This window comes from Microcaecilia unicolor, chromosome 1 (assembly GCF_901765095.1).
Source record: "Microcaecilia unicolor chromosome 1, aMicUni1.1, whole genome shotgun sequence".
Lineage (NCBI taxonomy): Eukaryota > Metazoa > Chordata > Amphibia > Gymnophiona > Siphonopidae > Microcaecilia > Microcaecilia unicolor.
The window spans coordinates 74,333,099-74,347,076 of record NC_044031.1 but is presented as its reverse complement, the minus strand read 5'-3'; the positions used below and the strand labels follow the sequence as shown (position 1 = coordinate 74,347,076).

The 13,978-nt window shown below is 44.3% G+C and overlaps 1 protein-coding gene across 1 annotated transcript in view; it reads left to right on the top strand.

Annotated features, from left to right (window-relative positions):
* PAXIP1 (PAX interacting protein 1) overlaps positions 1-13,978 on the top strand; it is a 136,341-nt gene that overhangs the window by 9,123 nt on the left and 113,240 nt on the right. The window contains exon 2 of the mRNA XM_030198453.1: positions 10,256-10,390. Coding sequence (XP_030054313.1) covers positions 10,256-10,390 — 135 coding nt within the window. The remainder of the gene's footprint in view (positions 1-10,255; positions 10,391-13,978) is intronic.

Sequence of the window (13,978 nt, the reverse complement as noted above, 5' to 3'; positions counted from 1 at the left end):
AGCTCCGGGTTATATGTCAGGCCTCATAGACCTACCAACCAGGAACTCTACTAGCTCATCACGTACATTCCTGAATCTCCACTATCCCAACTGTAAAGGACTAAAATATATATTAACATATGCATCCAGTTTCTCCTATATAAGCACGCAAATCTGGAATGAATTACCAAAATCCATAAAAACAACCCATGACACAATTTCCGTAAATTATTGAAAACCAATTTATTCAAGAAAGCATACCACAATAACTCATCCTAAATGCCAGTTAACAGAATGTACACTGGATCTACACAAAACGTAACTCTTTATTTCCTAATTGTTCACTCTAATTTTATTCATGATTTGAAGTTTAATATTCCTGATTGTTCAAGCTAATTTATTACGAATGAAGTTTAATCCAGTACCTTTCATTTCTTATTGTAAAATTAACTTTCCTTACCTGAATACCTAATCCATTTTGTCTCCTCTACCGTAACTATGTATTTCTCTTTTCCGGAACTAGTAATTACCATTACGGAACTATGTAAGCCACATTGAGCTTGCAAATAGGTGGGAAAATGTAGGATACAAATGCTATAAATAAATAATAACTATCTTGATTTTTTTTTTTTTTCATTTTTGTTCACCGCATTAAACTTGATTAAGGGGAAACAGCAGTTTAGAAGAACTACAATGGCAGTCCAAAATGCAAGGTAGGGGTGGTGCGAAGGAATGACAGGGAGAAACCGAGAGAGGTGGATAGGTAACCAGCAGGTGACAAGGCACTATAATATTATGGTTTGTGGATTTAGTGAAGGGAAATCTTGCCTCACCAATCTATTACATTTCTTTGAAGGGGGGAACAAACGTGGATAAAGGTGAGCCGGTTGATATTGTGTATCTGGATTTTCAGAAGGCATTTGACAAAGTACCGCAGACTCCAGAGGAAATTGGAGAGACATAGGATAGGAGGTAGTGTACTATTGTGGATTAAAAACTGGTTAAAAGATAGAAAACAGTGAGTAGGGTTAAATGGTCAGTATTCTCAATGGAGAAGGGTAGTTAGTGGGGTTCCCCAGGGGTCTGTTCTGGGACCGCTGCTTTTTAACATATTTATAAATGACCTAGAGATGGGAGTAACTAGTGAGGTAATTAAATTTGTTGATGACACAAAGTTATTTAAAGTAGTTAAATTGCGGGAGGATTGTGAAAAATTACAAGAGGACTTTATGAGACTGGGCATCTAAATGGCAGATGACATTTAATGTGATGCATGAGGGAAAGAGGAACTCGAATTATAGCTACGCCATGCAAGGTTCCACGTTAGGAGTCAGAGACCAAGAAAGGGATCTAGGTGTCGTTGATGATACGTTGAAACCTTCTGCTCAGTCTGCGGCGGCTAAGAAAGCAAATAGAATGTTAAATATTATTAGGAAAGGGATGGAAAACAAAAATGAGGATGTTATAATGCTTTTGTATCACTTTATGGTGCGACCGCACCTCGAATATTGTGTTCAATTCTGGTCGCCGCATCTCAAAAAAGATATAGTGGAATTAGAAAAGGTACAGAGAAGGGTGATGAAAATGGTAAAGGCGATGGGACAGCTTCCCTATGAGGAAAGGCTAAAGTGGCTAGGGCTCTCAGTTTGGAGAAAAGACTGCTGAGGGAAGATATGATAGAGGTCTATATAATAATGAGTGGAGTTGAACGGGAAGGCGTGAAGCATCTGTTTAAGCTTTCCAAAAATACTAGGAGGCATGCGATGAAGCTACAAAGTAGTAAATTTAAAACGAATCAGAGAAAAGTTTTCTTCACTCAACGTGTAATTCAACTCTGGATTTCGTTGCCAGAGAATGTGGTAAAGGCGGTTAGCTTAGCAGAGTTTAAAAAAGGTTTGGACGGCTTCCTAAAGGAAAAGTCCATAGACCATTATTAAATTGGACTTGGGGAAAGTCCACTATTTATGGGATAAGCAGCATAAAATGTTTTGTACTTTTTTGGGGATCTTGTCAGGTATTTGTGACCTGGATTGGCCACTATTGGAAATAGGATACTGGGCTCGATGGACCTTTGGTCTATCCCAGTATAGAAATACTTATGTACTTGTTAAGTCCTGTCTGCTGGGTGTCACAACATTTTGACATATTTAGAATGATGAAATATTTTGACACCCACTGGACAGAAGAGAGCTGTGCCTCCAAAAGCTTCTCAAACGATAAGGTAATATCTTTTTTTTTTTTAAATTGGACTAACAATATATTTTCCTATTTTCTTTTATTTCTATTTATTACCTTATAGTGGACTGACACCAAGGAGTAGATTCAGTAAATGGTGCCCAAATTTGGGCGCTGAGAAAAATCTGCACTGTGTTCTATTCTATAAACAGCACTCCGAGTTGCATGCCACTTTATGGAATAGCGCATAGCACCGGGAACTGCTCCAGAATTACATACGAGGATTTATTCCAACTGAAACCTGGTGTTACATCCTGGTGCGTAAGTTAGGTATAGATCCCCCGAATTCTGTAATACTGCGTGCATCTTTAGTGACCCATCCATGCCCCTCCCATGGCCACACACCCCTTTTCAGTTGCACGCTAAAGGATTTGTGTGCACATCTTTATAGAATAGCGCTTAGCAAGATGTGTGTGTAAATCCTGATTGTAGCCAATTAGTTGCAATAATTGGTTATTAGCACTCAGTTATTGCTAGCTTCCTACTCAATTAAAATTTGTGCAATTAAATGTAAAATCCAAATCCAGAAGTGATGGAATAGTTGTCATCTGCTTTCTGCTGTTCAGGCTGGCTAAAATTACTGTCTGTCACTGAACACAAATCTGCTGAGAGAGCTAGATTTCATCAAACTTTTCTTCCCAATAGACACAGAATGGGAAAAACTTTGCAGTTTGCTGTATATCTAAGACATCTTGACACAAATCGCTAAACAACATTCTTCTCGCCTTCAGACTTGGTTACACCTAGAATAATTTAGACCTACTGACAAGAAATACTTATCTTTATGAAAAGAAATATTTTTATGAACTCTATTCTACTACTGGTGATGTGGCTTTAAAAAGGGACTTCAAACAGCTTAGTTAAATCATTTTCTCCTAAGTGGGATTTGCATTCTTGTGGATTGTACTCCTTGGGATACTTTATCCGATATATTATTTCACCTGCATGAAGCTTTAGAGATGGAAGATCAGACCAAGTGTACGGTGGCGGCTAAAAAAAGCAAACAGGATGCTAGGAATCCTTAGGAAAGGGATTGTAAATAAGACCAAGAACTCTATAATGCCTCTATATCGCTCCATGGTGCGACCTCACCTTTAGTATTGTGTTCAGAACTGATCTAAAAAAAGATATAGTGGAATTAAAAAAGGTTCAAAGAAGAGCGACCAAAATGATAAAGGGGATTGAACTCCTCTCATATGAGGAACGGCTAAACAGGTTAGGGCTCTTCAGCTTGGAAAAGAGACAGCTGAGGGGAGATTTGATTGAGGTCTACAAAATCCTGAGTGGTGTAGAATGAGTAGAAGTGAGTTGATTTTTACTCTTTCAAAAAGTACGAAGGGGACACTGAATGAAGTTGCATGGAAATACTTCTAAAACAAATAGGAGGAAATATTTTTTTCACTGAACGAATAGTTAAGCTCTGGAACTCGTTGCCAGAGGATGTAGTAACAGTGGTTAGCGTATCTTGGTTTGGAAAAGTTCCTGGATGAAAAGTCCATAGTCTGCTGTCGAGACAGATATGGGGAAGCCATTGCTTGCCCTGGAATGGGTAGTATGGAATCTATCATCGGGTATCTGCCAGGTACTTGTGACCTGGATTGGCCACTGTTGGAAACAAGATACTGGGCCAGATGGACCATTGGTCTGACCCAGTATGTCTGTTCTTATGTTCTCATGTTATACTACCCAGTTCACTATTATTATTTGTCAGATGTTCATATTATTTATGACCCTAATCAATTGAATACATTTTCACTCAGCAAGGTGTATCTCTCTTATGAGCTTAAATTTAGTGCTGTAGTAGTTATATACAGGGGTGATATGAAACAGACGTTCAAATACTTGAAAGGTATAAATCCGCAAAAAAATCTTTTCCGGAGATGGGAAGGCGGTAGAACGAGAGGACATGAAATGAGATTGAAGGGGGGCAGACTCAAAAAAGATGTCAGGAAGTATTTTTTCACGGAGAGGGTGGTGGATGCTTGGAATGCCCTCCCGCGGGAGGTGGTGGAGATGAAAACGGTAACGGAATTCAAACATGCGTGGGATGTGCATAAAGGAATCCTGTGCATCAGGAATGGATCCTCAAAAGCTTAGCCGAAATTGGGTGGCGGAGCAGGTGGGGGAAGAGAGGTTGGTGGTTGGGAGGCGAGGATAGTGGAGGGCAGACTTATACGGTCTGTGCCAGAGCCGGTGATGGGAGGCAGGACTAGTGGTTGGGAGGTGGGAAATACTGCTGGGCAGACTTGTACGGTCTGTGCCCTGAAAAAGGCAAGTACAAATCAAGGTAAAGTATACACATATGAGTTTATCTTGTTGGGCAGACTGGATGGACCGTGCAGGTCTTTTTCTGCCGTCATCTACTATGTTACTATGTATATGTTTATGTGACGTGTGTAAGAGTAATTTATATTGGCTTAGCAGCTGTTTTCTCTTTTTTAGCTATACATTTTGGAAAGTGTTATTCTGCTGACCATTGTGTGACCTTTATAGTTTACTAGTAAGGCTTTGCTTGGTGTTTTACATTTCCTTGTTTGTGCGTGTATGTGTTTGTATATCTATCTATCTCTTTTCAAAATGAGCAGAGCAGATCAGAGGTTTGACTGTGTTGTTTAGTGCTGCACTTCAGTTTTCATGACTGTTGATTTTAGCACCCCAGTAGCACAGTCACAACCCCCCTCCCCCCGGGAACTTACCCATGAATGTGATTTAGCGCAATGTTTCCCTAGTCCAGTCCTGGAGTACCCCTTGCCAGTCATTTTTTTTTTTCAGGATATTCACAATGAATATGCATGAACTTGATTTGCATACACTGCCTCCAGTATAGGAAAATCTCTTTCTTGCATATTCATTGTGGATATCCTGAAGACCTGACTGGCAGGAGGTGCTACAGGACCCAGACTTGGGAAACACTGTGTTCCTGGGATGTTTCTGTGCTGGTGCTATGTTACAAAAGGGTGCACATGACACCTAGTTGCAGTCTTGAGGTACTGGGTCATGCTGCCATTTATTTATTTACTAGTAAAAAAGGCCCGTTTCTGACACAAATGAAACGGGCGCTAGCAAGGTTTTCCTCAGAGTGTGTATGGTTGAGAGAGAGTGTATGTGAGAGATAGAGTGTGTGTGTCAGAGAAAGAATGAGAGAGAGACAGAGTGTGTGTGTTTGTGTGAGAGAGTGTGTGAGAGACAGTGTCTGTGTGTGTGTGAGATGGTGTGTCAGAGAGATAGAGTGTGTCAGAGAGAGTGTATGTGAGAGACAGTGAGTGAGTGTGTGCCCCCCTTCTCGCAGGCCCCCCACCCCCTCTCGCAGGACCACCCTCCCCACCCCCACCTCTCTGTTCTCAGGACCCCCTCCCCACCTCCCTCTCCCCTGCCCCCCCTTCAGCCATCCATGTCCAGCGACCTTCCTCTCCCCCTGCCTCCCCTTTAGCCTCCCATGTCCAGCGACGCTCCCCTCCCCCTGCCCCCTCGCCACCCGCAGCTGCCACTGGTAACGCTGTCCGGCCGCTGCTGCTTCTCCTGTTGAGCAGCAGCAGCAGCTGCTACAAAAAGAAAAAAAAGCCTATCCTTACCTTTCTCTCATTGATTCCCATCTAAACACACACACAGATACAGCATTGTAATATATGTCAGAAGCAAAGAAATGGCAAGCAGAAGGGCCATCCCACAACAGTAGTTCAGGAAACACAGGACAGGCCCCTGGAGAGGGCAGGGTAGAGGTAATTTTAGAAATTCCTCAGGCTACATCCCTTTTCATGAGCTCAAAGCACAGAGAGACCAGTTAGCACAGCAGAAAACTGTAGCAAGATAAATTTTCCATGCAGCTAGAATTAGAATAAAAAGTGAATTGATAGCTGCCCAGGACAAGCGCGGCACCGCAGACAGCCATCAGGCATTGGCTGTCTGCAGCCGCTCCTCCTCTCGCCTGTCATGTCGCTGCGCTCCTCCAGGGTCTTACTCCAGGGGCAGTGACGTGAAGGCGAGAGGAGGAGCAGCATTTGTATCCCACATTTTCCCACACACAAGCAGGCTCAATGTGGCTTACAAGTCAATAAGAAATAGGGTCAGGTAAGGGAGAGGTACGTGTGCAAAATAAGGTACAAAATAATAAGGAATAAAATGGTCCTTTGAGGCAATATAATGTAGAGTCTATTGAGTAGCATCAGTAGGGTAGCCCTTACAAAACAAATAGGTCTTTGAAGAGTGCCTAAAGTCTTGATGATCATTCTGCATTTTCACACAGTTCGGTAATGCATTCCTCATCTACGTTCCTAAGTAGGAGAAATTAGACGCGTAGGTGGTTTTGTATTTAAGACCAATGCAACAGGTGCCATTTTGAACAAGGGCAATGCCGGGATGGGGGCTGAGTGGGACTGTTGCCATAGTGGACCACTAGATTACCAGGGGAAGTCGTGGGTGAAGGAGTGTCTGCTTTCGGAGGGGTAGGATTTGGGTTGCTCTGGCATGGAAAAGCTGTGCTGTTCCTGCATTGCTTCATGTTCTGTAGCAGATAAGGTGGGTGCCACCACATCCAACGTGGTGACAGTGAGGTAACGCAAGCTTTGTGCTTACTGCAGCTTAACTTTCATAGTTAAGTTTTTGCACTTAGTACTCCTTACTGCATTTCAGTAAAAGGACTTCATAATTTGCAGTGATATTCCTTAAAATGGGCATTGTCTGTGAAAATGTATAACGTTTTTATTTTTACTTATAAACATTGCTTCATGTTTGCATGTTTAAAGTTTAATCTTCCAGTTTTCTTTGAGTGTCTGTTTAAGGATTATGGAGGTCATTTTAAAGGGGTTAGTTGGTTTTTACACATGTAAAAAGCTAGTTCATAGAAACAGAGAAAAATGTAGGCAGATTAAAAAACATATGGCCTATCAAGTCTGCCTATCTATACCATCTACTCGTCTCACTCCCTTAGAGATCTTTTGTACTTGTCCCAAGATTTCTTAAACTCTGATACTGTTTTCGTCTCCACCACTTCCATTGGGAGGCTGTTCCTCAAATTCACAACCCTTTCCATGAAGAAGTATTTTTTTTGTTGTTATATTTGTACCCCGCGCTTTCCCACTCATGGCAGGCTCAATGCGGCTTACATATTATATACAGGTACTTATTTCCTCAGGTTACTTCTGAATCTACCCCCTTTCACCTTCATCCTATGCCTTCTCGTTCCAGAGCTTCCTTTAGTTTGAAAGAGACTCGCCTCCTGTGCATTTATGCTGCATAGGTATTTAAATGTCTCTCTCATATCTTCCCTCTCCTGCCTTTCTTCCAAAGTATACATATCTGTTCCCAAAGACCTCTGAACTGACTCCATCCTATTTATCTAATATAATAATTCACACCTCCAACATTCTGAAACTGACTCCGTGGCAGTTAAGCCGTGTAGTGTTCGTAGGGTTTGTAATGGCACTCCCGATCACTGCCCCGCCCTCAAGGGAACTCTGTATAGTTGCCAGGGAAAGAAATGCGACGTCAGAAGGAGAAGGGACCAACCACAGGCAATCGCAATCGCTCTCAGTTTCCGCAAACAGGAAATGAGGGCAGGACCAGAGGAACAGCTGAAACCACAGCCTGTCTGAAGCGGCGTCTGTACTTGCTGCACTTCAGTGTTGGCGGCCGAGCAGGAGGTAAAACTTTTTAAACAGCACACATCCTCCTTGCACTCGCAGTCCACAGACACAGAGGGAGGGAGGCGCTGGACAGCGGAAATCGGAGGAGGGGTGGTCCTGAGATGAAGGGGGGTCCTGAGACGAGAGAGGGGGGGAGGGGGTGGAGGTCCTGAGATGAGAGGGGGGGGAGGGAGGGAGGAGGAGGGCGAAGAGGGGAGGGGGGTGTGAGGGGAGGGAGTGAGGGGGGAACAGGAGGGGGAGGGGCCCTGAAACCTTGCTAGCGCCCGTTTCCTTTCTGTGCAAAACGGGCCTCTTTTACTAGTATCTTTATGAAGGTTTGGCCTCCAGAATTGTACACAGTATTCTGGAGATTTTGGTATCATCTGCAAGGAGGCATACCTTACCAAACAGCTCTTCAGCAATATCACTTACACAAATGTTAAAAAGAACCAGCCCAAGAGCTGAGCCTTGTGGCACACCACTGGTAACATCCTTTTCCTCAGAATGAGATCCATTTACCACTGACCTCTGTCACCTTCCACTCAATCGGTTCCTAATCCAGTAAGTCACTTTAGGGCCCTTACCTGGGGCACATAGTTTGTTTATTAGTTGTCTATGCGAAACTGTGTCAAAGGCTTTGCTAAAATCTTAAATACACCACATCTAGCGCTCTCCCTTGACCCAACTGTCTGATTACCCCGTCAAAGAAATAAATCAGATTTGTGTGACAAGACTTACCTGTAGTGCAACCATGTTGCCTCGGGTTCTGTAATCCATTGGATTCCAAAAACTATTCTCTGTTTTAAAAGCGTTTCCATTAATTTACTTACCAAATAAGTTAGATTTACTGGCCTGTATTTCCCAACTTCGTTCTGCTTTTATGGAGAGGGACCGCATCTGCTCTTCAGTCCTCCAGGAGCACTGCCGACTGTAGCGAAGCATTGAAAAGGTCAGCCGTCAGTGCTAGACCAGTCCAGACTGATGGGTTATACCCCCCCCCCCCCCCCCCCCCCCAGCAGCAGATGGGAAATAGAGAATCTGAACTGTCTTGGTAACATCATCCATATAAGGAGTGGCGCAGCCTGAAACACTTATAAAGAGCCTTCCCAGGTCACAACCCCAAATACAGTTTTGGGTTGCAATCCACAGTTTGAGAAACCATACTGTAATACTGTAACAGGAGGAAATGAAATTTTGCTTGCCAAGGCAACCAGGATGTGTTCACCTCTGAATGTATATTAGCCGTAAACACTTACTTATGTATTTATTAAGATAAATTTGATATACCTCCTTAAACTAACAGATCTAGGCGGTGTACAATAAAAACACAATTAAGAAAAAAAAAAGAACTACAATAATTTGACAGGAAAGCATTCACATTCATTCACAAGCTATAAGATAGCAAAAGGAAAATAAAGGGGGGAGAGATGAGAGGAAGGTACAGGGGATATATTAAACCTTAGAGCTTGAGTTTTACTGGTTCCTTTCTTGTACACATCAGAAGTATTGGTAGATGTAGTCCAACAAAATATCTTCCTTGGGTGACTTGATGTACCTATGAATATTCAGGTTTATTAATTATTTGATCTACCACCCTTAAGTCGAACCATTAGGACGGCTTACAAAACATCAAACTAAAATGGAAATAGAGCGGTCAAATGGAAAGCAAGAACTACAAAATTTAAGCTAAAGTAGGGAAAGGGTAGGTATACTGTTGCCACATTTTCAAGATTAACATTCCTGGCAGTGTGCCATTATTTCCGCTCACCAGCAATGTTATGAATGCAGAACTAGGTTACCCCATAAGTCTCGCTGAACAGATGTGTCTTAAGGGAAGTCTTAAATTGCTGGTGTGAGGCTATCATACGCATATGAGAAGAGAGAATATTCCATAGGGTGTGGGGCTCGTAACTAAAATTCTCTAAAAACATCTAGGAAGATCTATTGGAAGGAAGGTGCCACAAGAAAATTCTGCTGAGCTTGACTGTAGGATGTGTACACTGGCATAAGGGATCAAATAAGATGGAAAGAATGGTAAATTTTATATACCAATGTCAGTAATTTGTATATAATGCAGGATTCAATAGGAAGCCAGTGGTCCTCTTTTAGAAGAGGAATAATGTTGAATTTGTGAGTTCTAGTTATTTGAAGAAGAGGGTTTATTTCTTAATACTCTTCCTTTTAGCATTTGAAACGCGAGCATTTCCTACTTTTCTAACTAACATATTTTTCTAAAGCTATCCAGTATACCTAATAACTTCACTTTTAAAATGCAAAACTGAAAGTTATAAAGGGGTGATATGCATGAGGTGTCTTGTGACTGCTTTTCTTCACGTTACTGCAGCATTTAGCATTTTTTTCAAATGAAGAATAGCATGTGTTCAGCTACAATGTTTTTCTTTTTTTTTTTCTTTGCTTAGGTTGTTCAGCTGCTGAAAGCTGGGAAAGCAAAAGAGGTTTCTTATAATGCGCTAGCTACCCACATTATTGCAGAAGACGGGGACAGTCCAGAGGTTGGAGAATCTCGTGAGGTCTTTGATCTTCCTGTAGTTAAAGTAAGTTACGAACATGCTTCTAACATAATGTGATTACTTTTTTTTGCTGTTTGAGACTGGCAGCTTTCATATACAGCTTCAGTTGTAGTTTACATCCACCGTTTGACATGTGTGTTACTTTGTTTTCTTAGTTTTAAAAATCAAACATATAAATTGCGAGTGACCATACTCACCCGCAAATGCGCAGTAGAGACCGAACCTTCAAGGAGCAACACTCTAAACCCCACCTCCACCAGCAGCTTCTGTACGAACGTAATGCAGCCAATAGGGAGGGGAGGGGGCGTGGAAATCGGAGGAGGATGTAATGCACCCAATAGTGAGGGGAGGGGGCGTGGAAATCGGAGGAGAACGTAATGCAGCCAATAGGGAGGGAAGGAGGGGGGCGTGGAAATCGGAGGAGGACGTAATGCAGCCAATAGGGAGGGGAGGGGGCGTGGAAATCGAAGGAGGACGTAATGCAGCCAATAGGGAGGGGAGGGGGCATGGAAATCGGAGGAGGACGTAGTGCAGCCAATAGGGAGGGGAGGGGGCGTGGAAATTGAAGGAGGACGTAATGCAGCCAATAGGGAGGGAATGAGGGGGCGTGGAAATCGGAGGAGGACGTAATGCAGCCAATAGGGAGGGGAGGGGGCGTGGAAAACGAAGGAGGACGTAATGCAGCCAATAGGGAGGGAAGGAGGGGGCGTGGAAAACGGAAGAGGACGTAATGCAGCCAATAGGGAGGGAAGGAGGGGGCGTGGAAATTGGAGGAGGACGTAATGCAGCCAATAGGGAGGGGAGGGGGCGTGGAAAACGGAGGAAGATGTAATGCAGCCAATAGGGAGGGGGCGTGGAAATCGGAGGAGGACGTAATGCAGCCAATAGGGAGGGGAGGGGGCGTGGAAATTGAAGGAGGACGTAATGCAGCCAATAGGGAGGGAAGGAGGGGGCGTGGGCATCGGTGGGGGAGGGAGGGAGGATGGAGAAGAGAACCACCATGTACAAGGGCACAGCAGGAACGACGAAGTGGCTGAGGCAACAAAAAAACCCACAGCAGAAACCAAGCAGGGATCAAAAAACGTTCTGGGGCCAACAGAAAAAGGTAAACAGCTGCATTCACTCACAGCACACACACAGCATGGCGCAAAGACATAGCTGTCCCGCCCCTTTGGCTCACTGAACAGCACGAGTCAGCAGAAGGGGCGGAACAACAACATGTATGCGGGGAGGGGGGGAGGGAGACGGGCACACACTTAAAAACGAGCCTGCCTTTCAAACTGCTCTAACAACTGCCTAAAAGGAGACACTGAACCTCCACTGCCACACAGCTCCAACAACTGACTACAAGGAGACACTGAACCTCCACTGACATACAGCTCCAACAACTGACTACAAGGAGACACTGAACCTCCACTGCCACACAGCTCCAACAACTGACTACAAGGAGACACTGAACCTCCACTGCCACACAGCTCCAACAACTGACTACAAGGAGACACTGAACCTCCACTGACACACAGCTCCAACAACTGACTACAAGGAGACACTGAACCTCCACTGCCACACAGCTCCAACAACTGACTACAAGGAGACACTGAACCTCCACGGACACACAGCTCCAACAACTGACTACAAGGAGACACTGAACCTCCACGGACACACAGCTCCAACAACTGACTACAAGGAGACACTGAACCTCCACTGAGACAGGGAGTACTAACAGCTCACAAGCACTCTCTCTCACTCACTCACACAATCTCATTCACTCACTCACACACAAACACAGAGACACCCAAGCACACACACACTAGCTGCTCACTCTCACACTCACTGTCTCTTTGGGAGGGCAGGGAACAGAGGACGGTGGCTTGACATGGGGTGAGGGAAGAGGACAGAGGAGGGTTGCTGGACATGGGGGGAGGACAGGGGACAGAGCAGACTTGCTACACATGGAGGTGAAATTAAAAAAACTCGCCAGTTTTAACGGGCTTAACGGCTAATCATAGATATAACTGGACAAAAGCAATGTTTTGTTACAAAACATTTCCTATCACAAGTTCCTGATGGCAGGTCTCAAATCCGGGGTCTTGGGTGACTTGGAGGCCAGGGTCTGATCCTGTGGGCCATTGGTTTACTGAAAACAGTAAACATAAGAGGAGACCTTGTAGTGAGTCTAATGGAAGAGCAAGTGATCCTTCGCCTGGGGAACTATGTTAACTCTTAGGACCAAGGGATTCATGAGAAAAGAAGTTCTTCCTAGGAAAGTTAAAGCAAGCTACAGAACCCAGACTTAGATTTCTGAAAACTGAAGTTGTAATTGGACGTGACCTGATTGTGAATGCCTGTTTCAAATGGAAATTTGAGATTATAACTGAAGGTACTTTCCATTGCTATGCGTTATAACCAGTGGTTGAGAAGAGTTGCATTTGCACTGAACCCTTATAGTTAAGAGAGCCTTTATACTTGTGGTGGTGTCAGTGGCGTACCGGGGGGGGGGGGTGCGGTCCGCCCTGGGTGCACGCCGCTGGGGGGGTGCCGCGCGCCTGTCGGCTCTTCGTTTTCATTCTCCCTTTGCCCTGGAACAGGTTACTTCCTGTTCCGGGGCAGAGGGAGCATGAAAACATGAGTGGAGGAGTAGCCTAGTGGTTAGGTTGGTGGACTTTGGTCCTGGGGAACTGAGGAACTGAGTTCGATTCCCGGCACAGGCAGCTCCTTGTGACTCTGGGCAAGTCACTTAACCCTCCATTGCCCCATGTAAGCCGCATTGAGCCTGCCATGAGTGGGAAAGCGCGGGGTACAAATGTAACAAAAAAAACGAAGAGCCGGCAGGCGCGCGGCACCCCCCCCCCCCAGGCGTGGACCCGGGGGGGGGGGGTTCTTTCGCCGGGGGGGCGGGGCGCATCGGCGATCCGCCCCGGGTGTCAGCCCCCCTAGGAATGCCACTGTGTGGTGTTCTGTTTAAATAAAGTTAAGTTTAAAGATGGAAAGACTGTGTTATGTTATACTCAACTTGACAGATCCTGTCCCAAAATACAACTATTCTTGCTTCTTGGCCTTACCCTACATACTTGAGCATAAACTGAGATTCTTTTGGCCAAAATTTAAATCTCGGTTGATACTCGAGACTGCTGGCATTACTCCACTTCCCCCCTCCCCTGTGGTGTCTGGTATTACTTCCCTCCCTTCCCTGTACTGTCCTTGCTTCTGAGCAGAGAGAGCCTCTCGATACATCCGTAGACCCACCTTATTCCTCCCTGGGCTTACCGTTTCACAATGTGGTCTAGTGGACAGTCAGGGCAGGAGCTGTTGTATCAGATTGCCTGATTCAATTATATACAAAAAAATTAGGTGATGCATATGAAAATGTTGCCAGACTCAACACAGTTCTGTGTTTCGGTGATAAATGCTTTCCTCAGGATTCACAAGATCTAGCCAATACTGTGTTTGATGTATATAGGCAAATATTTTCAGTGAATTAGCATGTGTTTTGTCAAAAAGACAGAACAATCTGCAATCCCTTCGAGGGTTAGCAAACTGTCAAGCTGTGTGCTTCTAAATTGAATCAGGCAATCTGTTTTTGTATTTTACTTTATGAATGCTTATTCACCT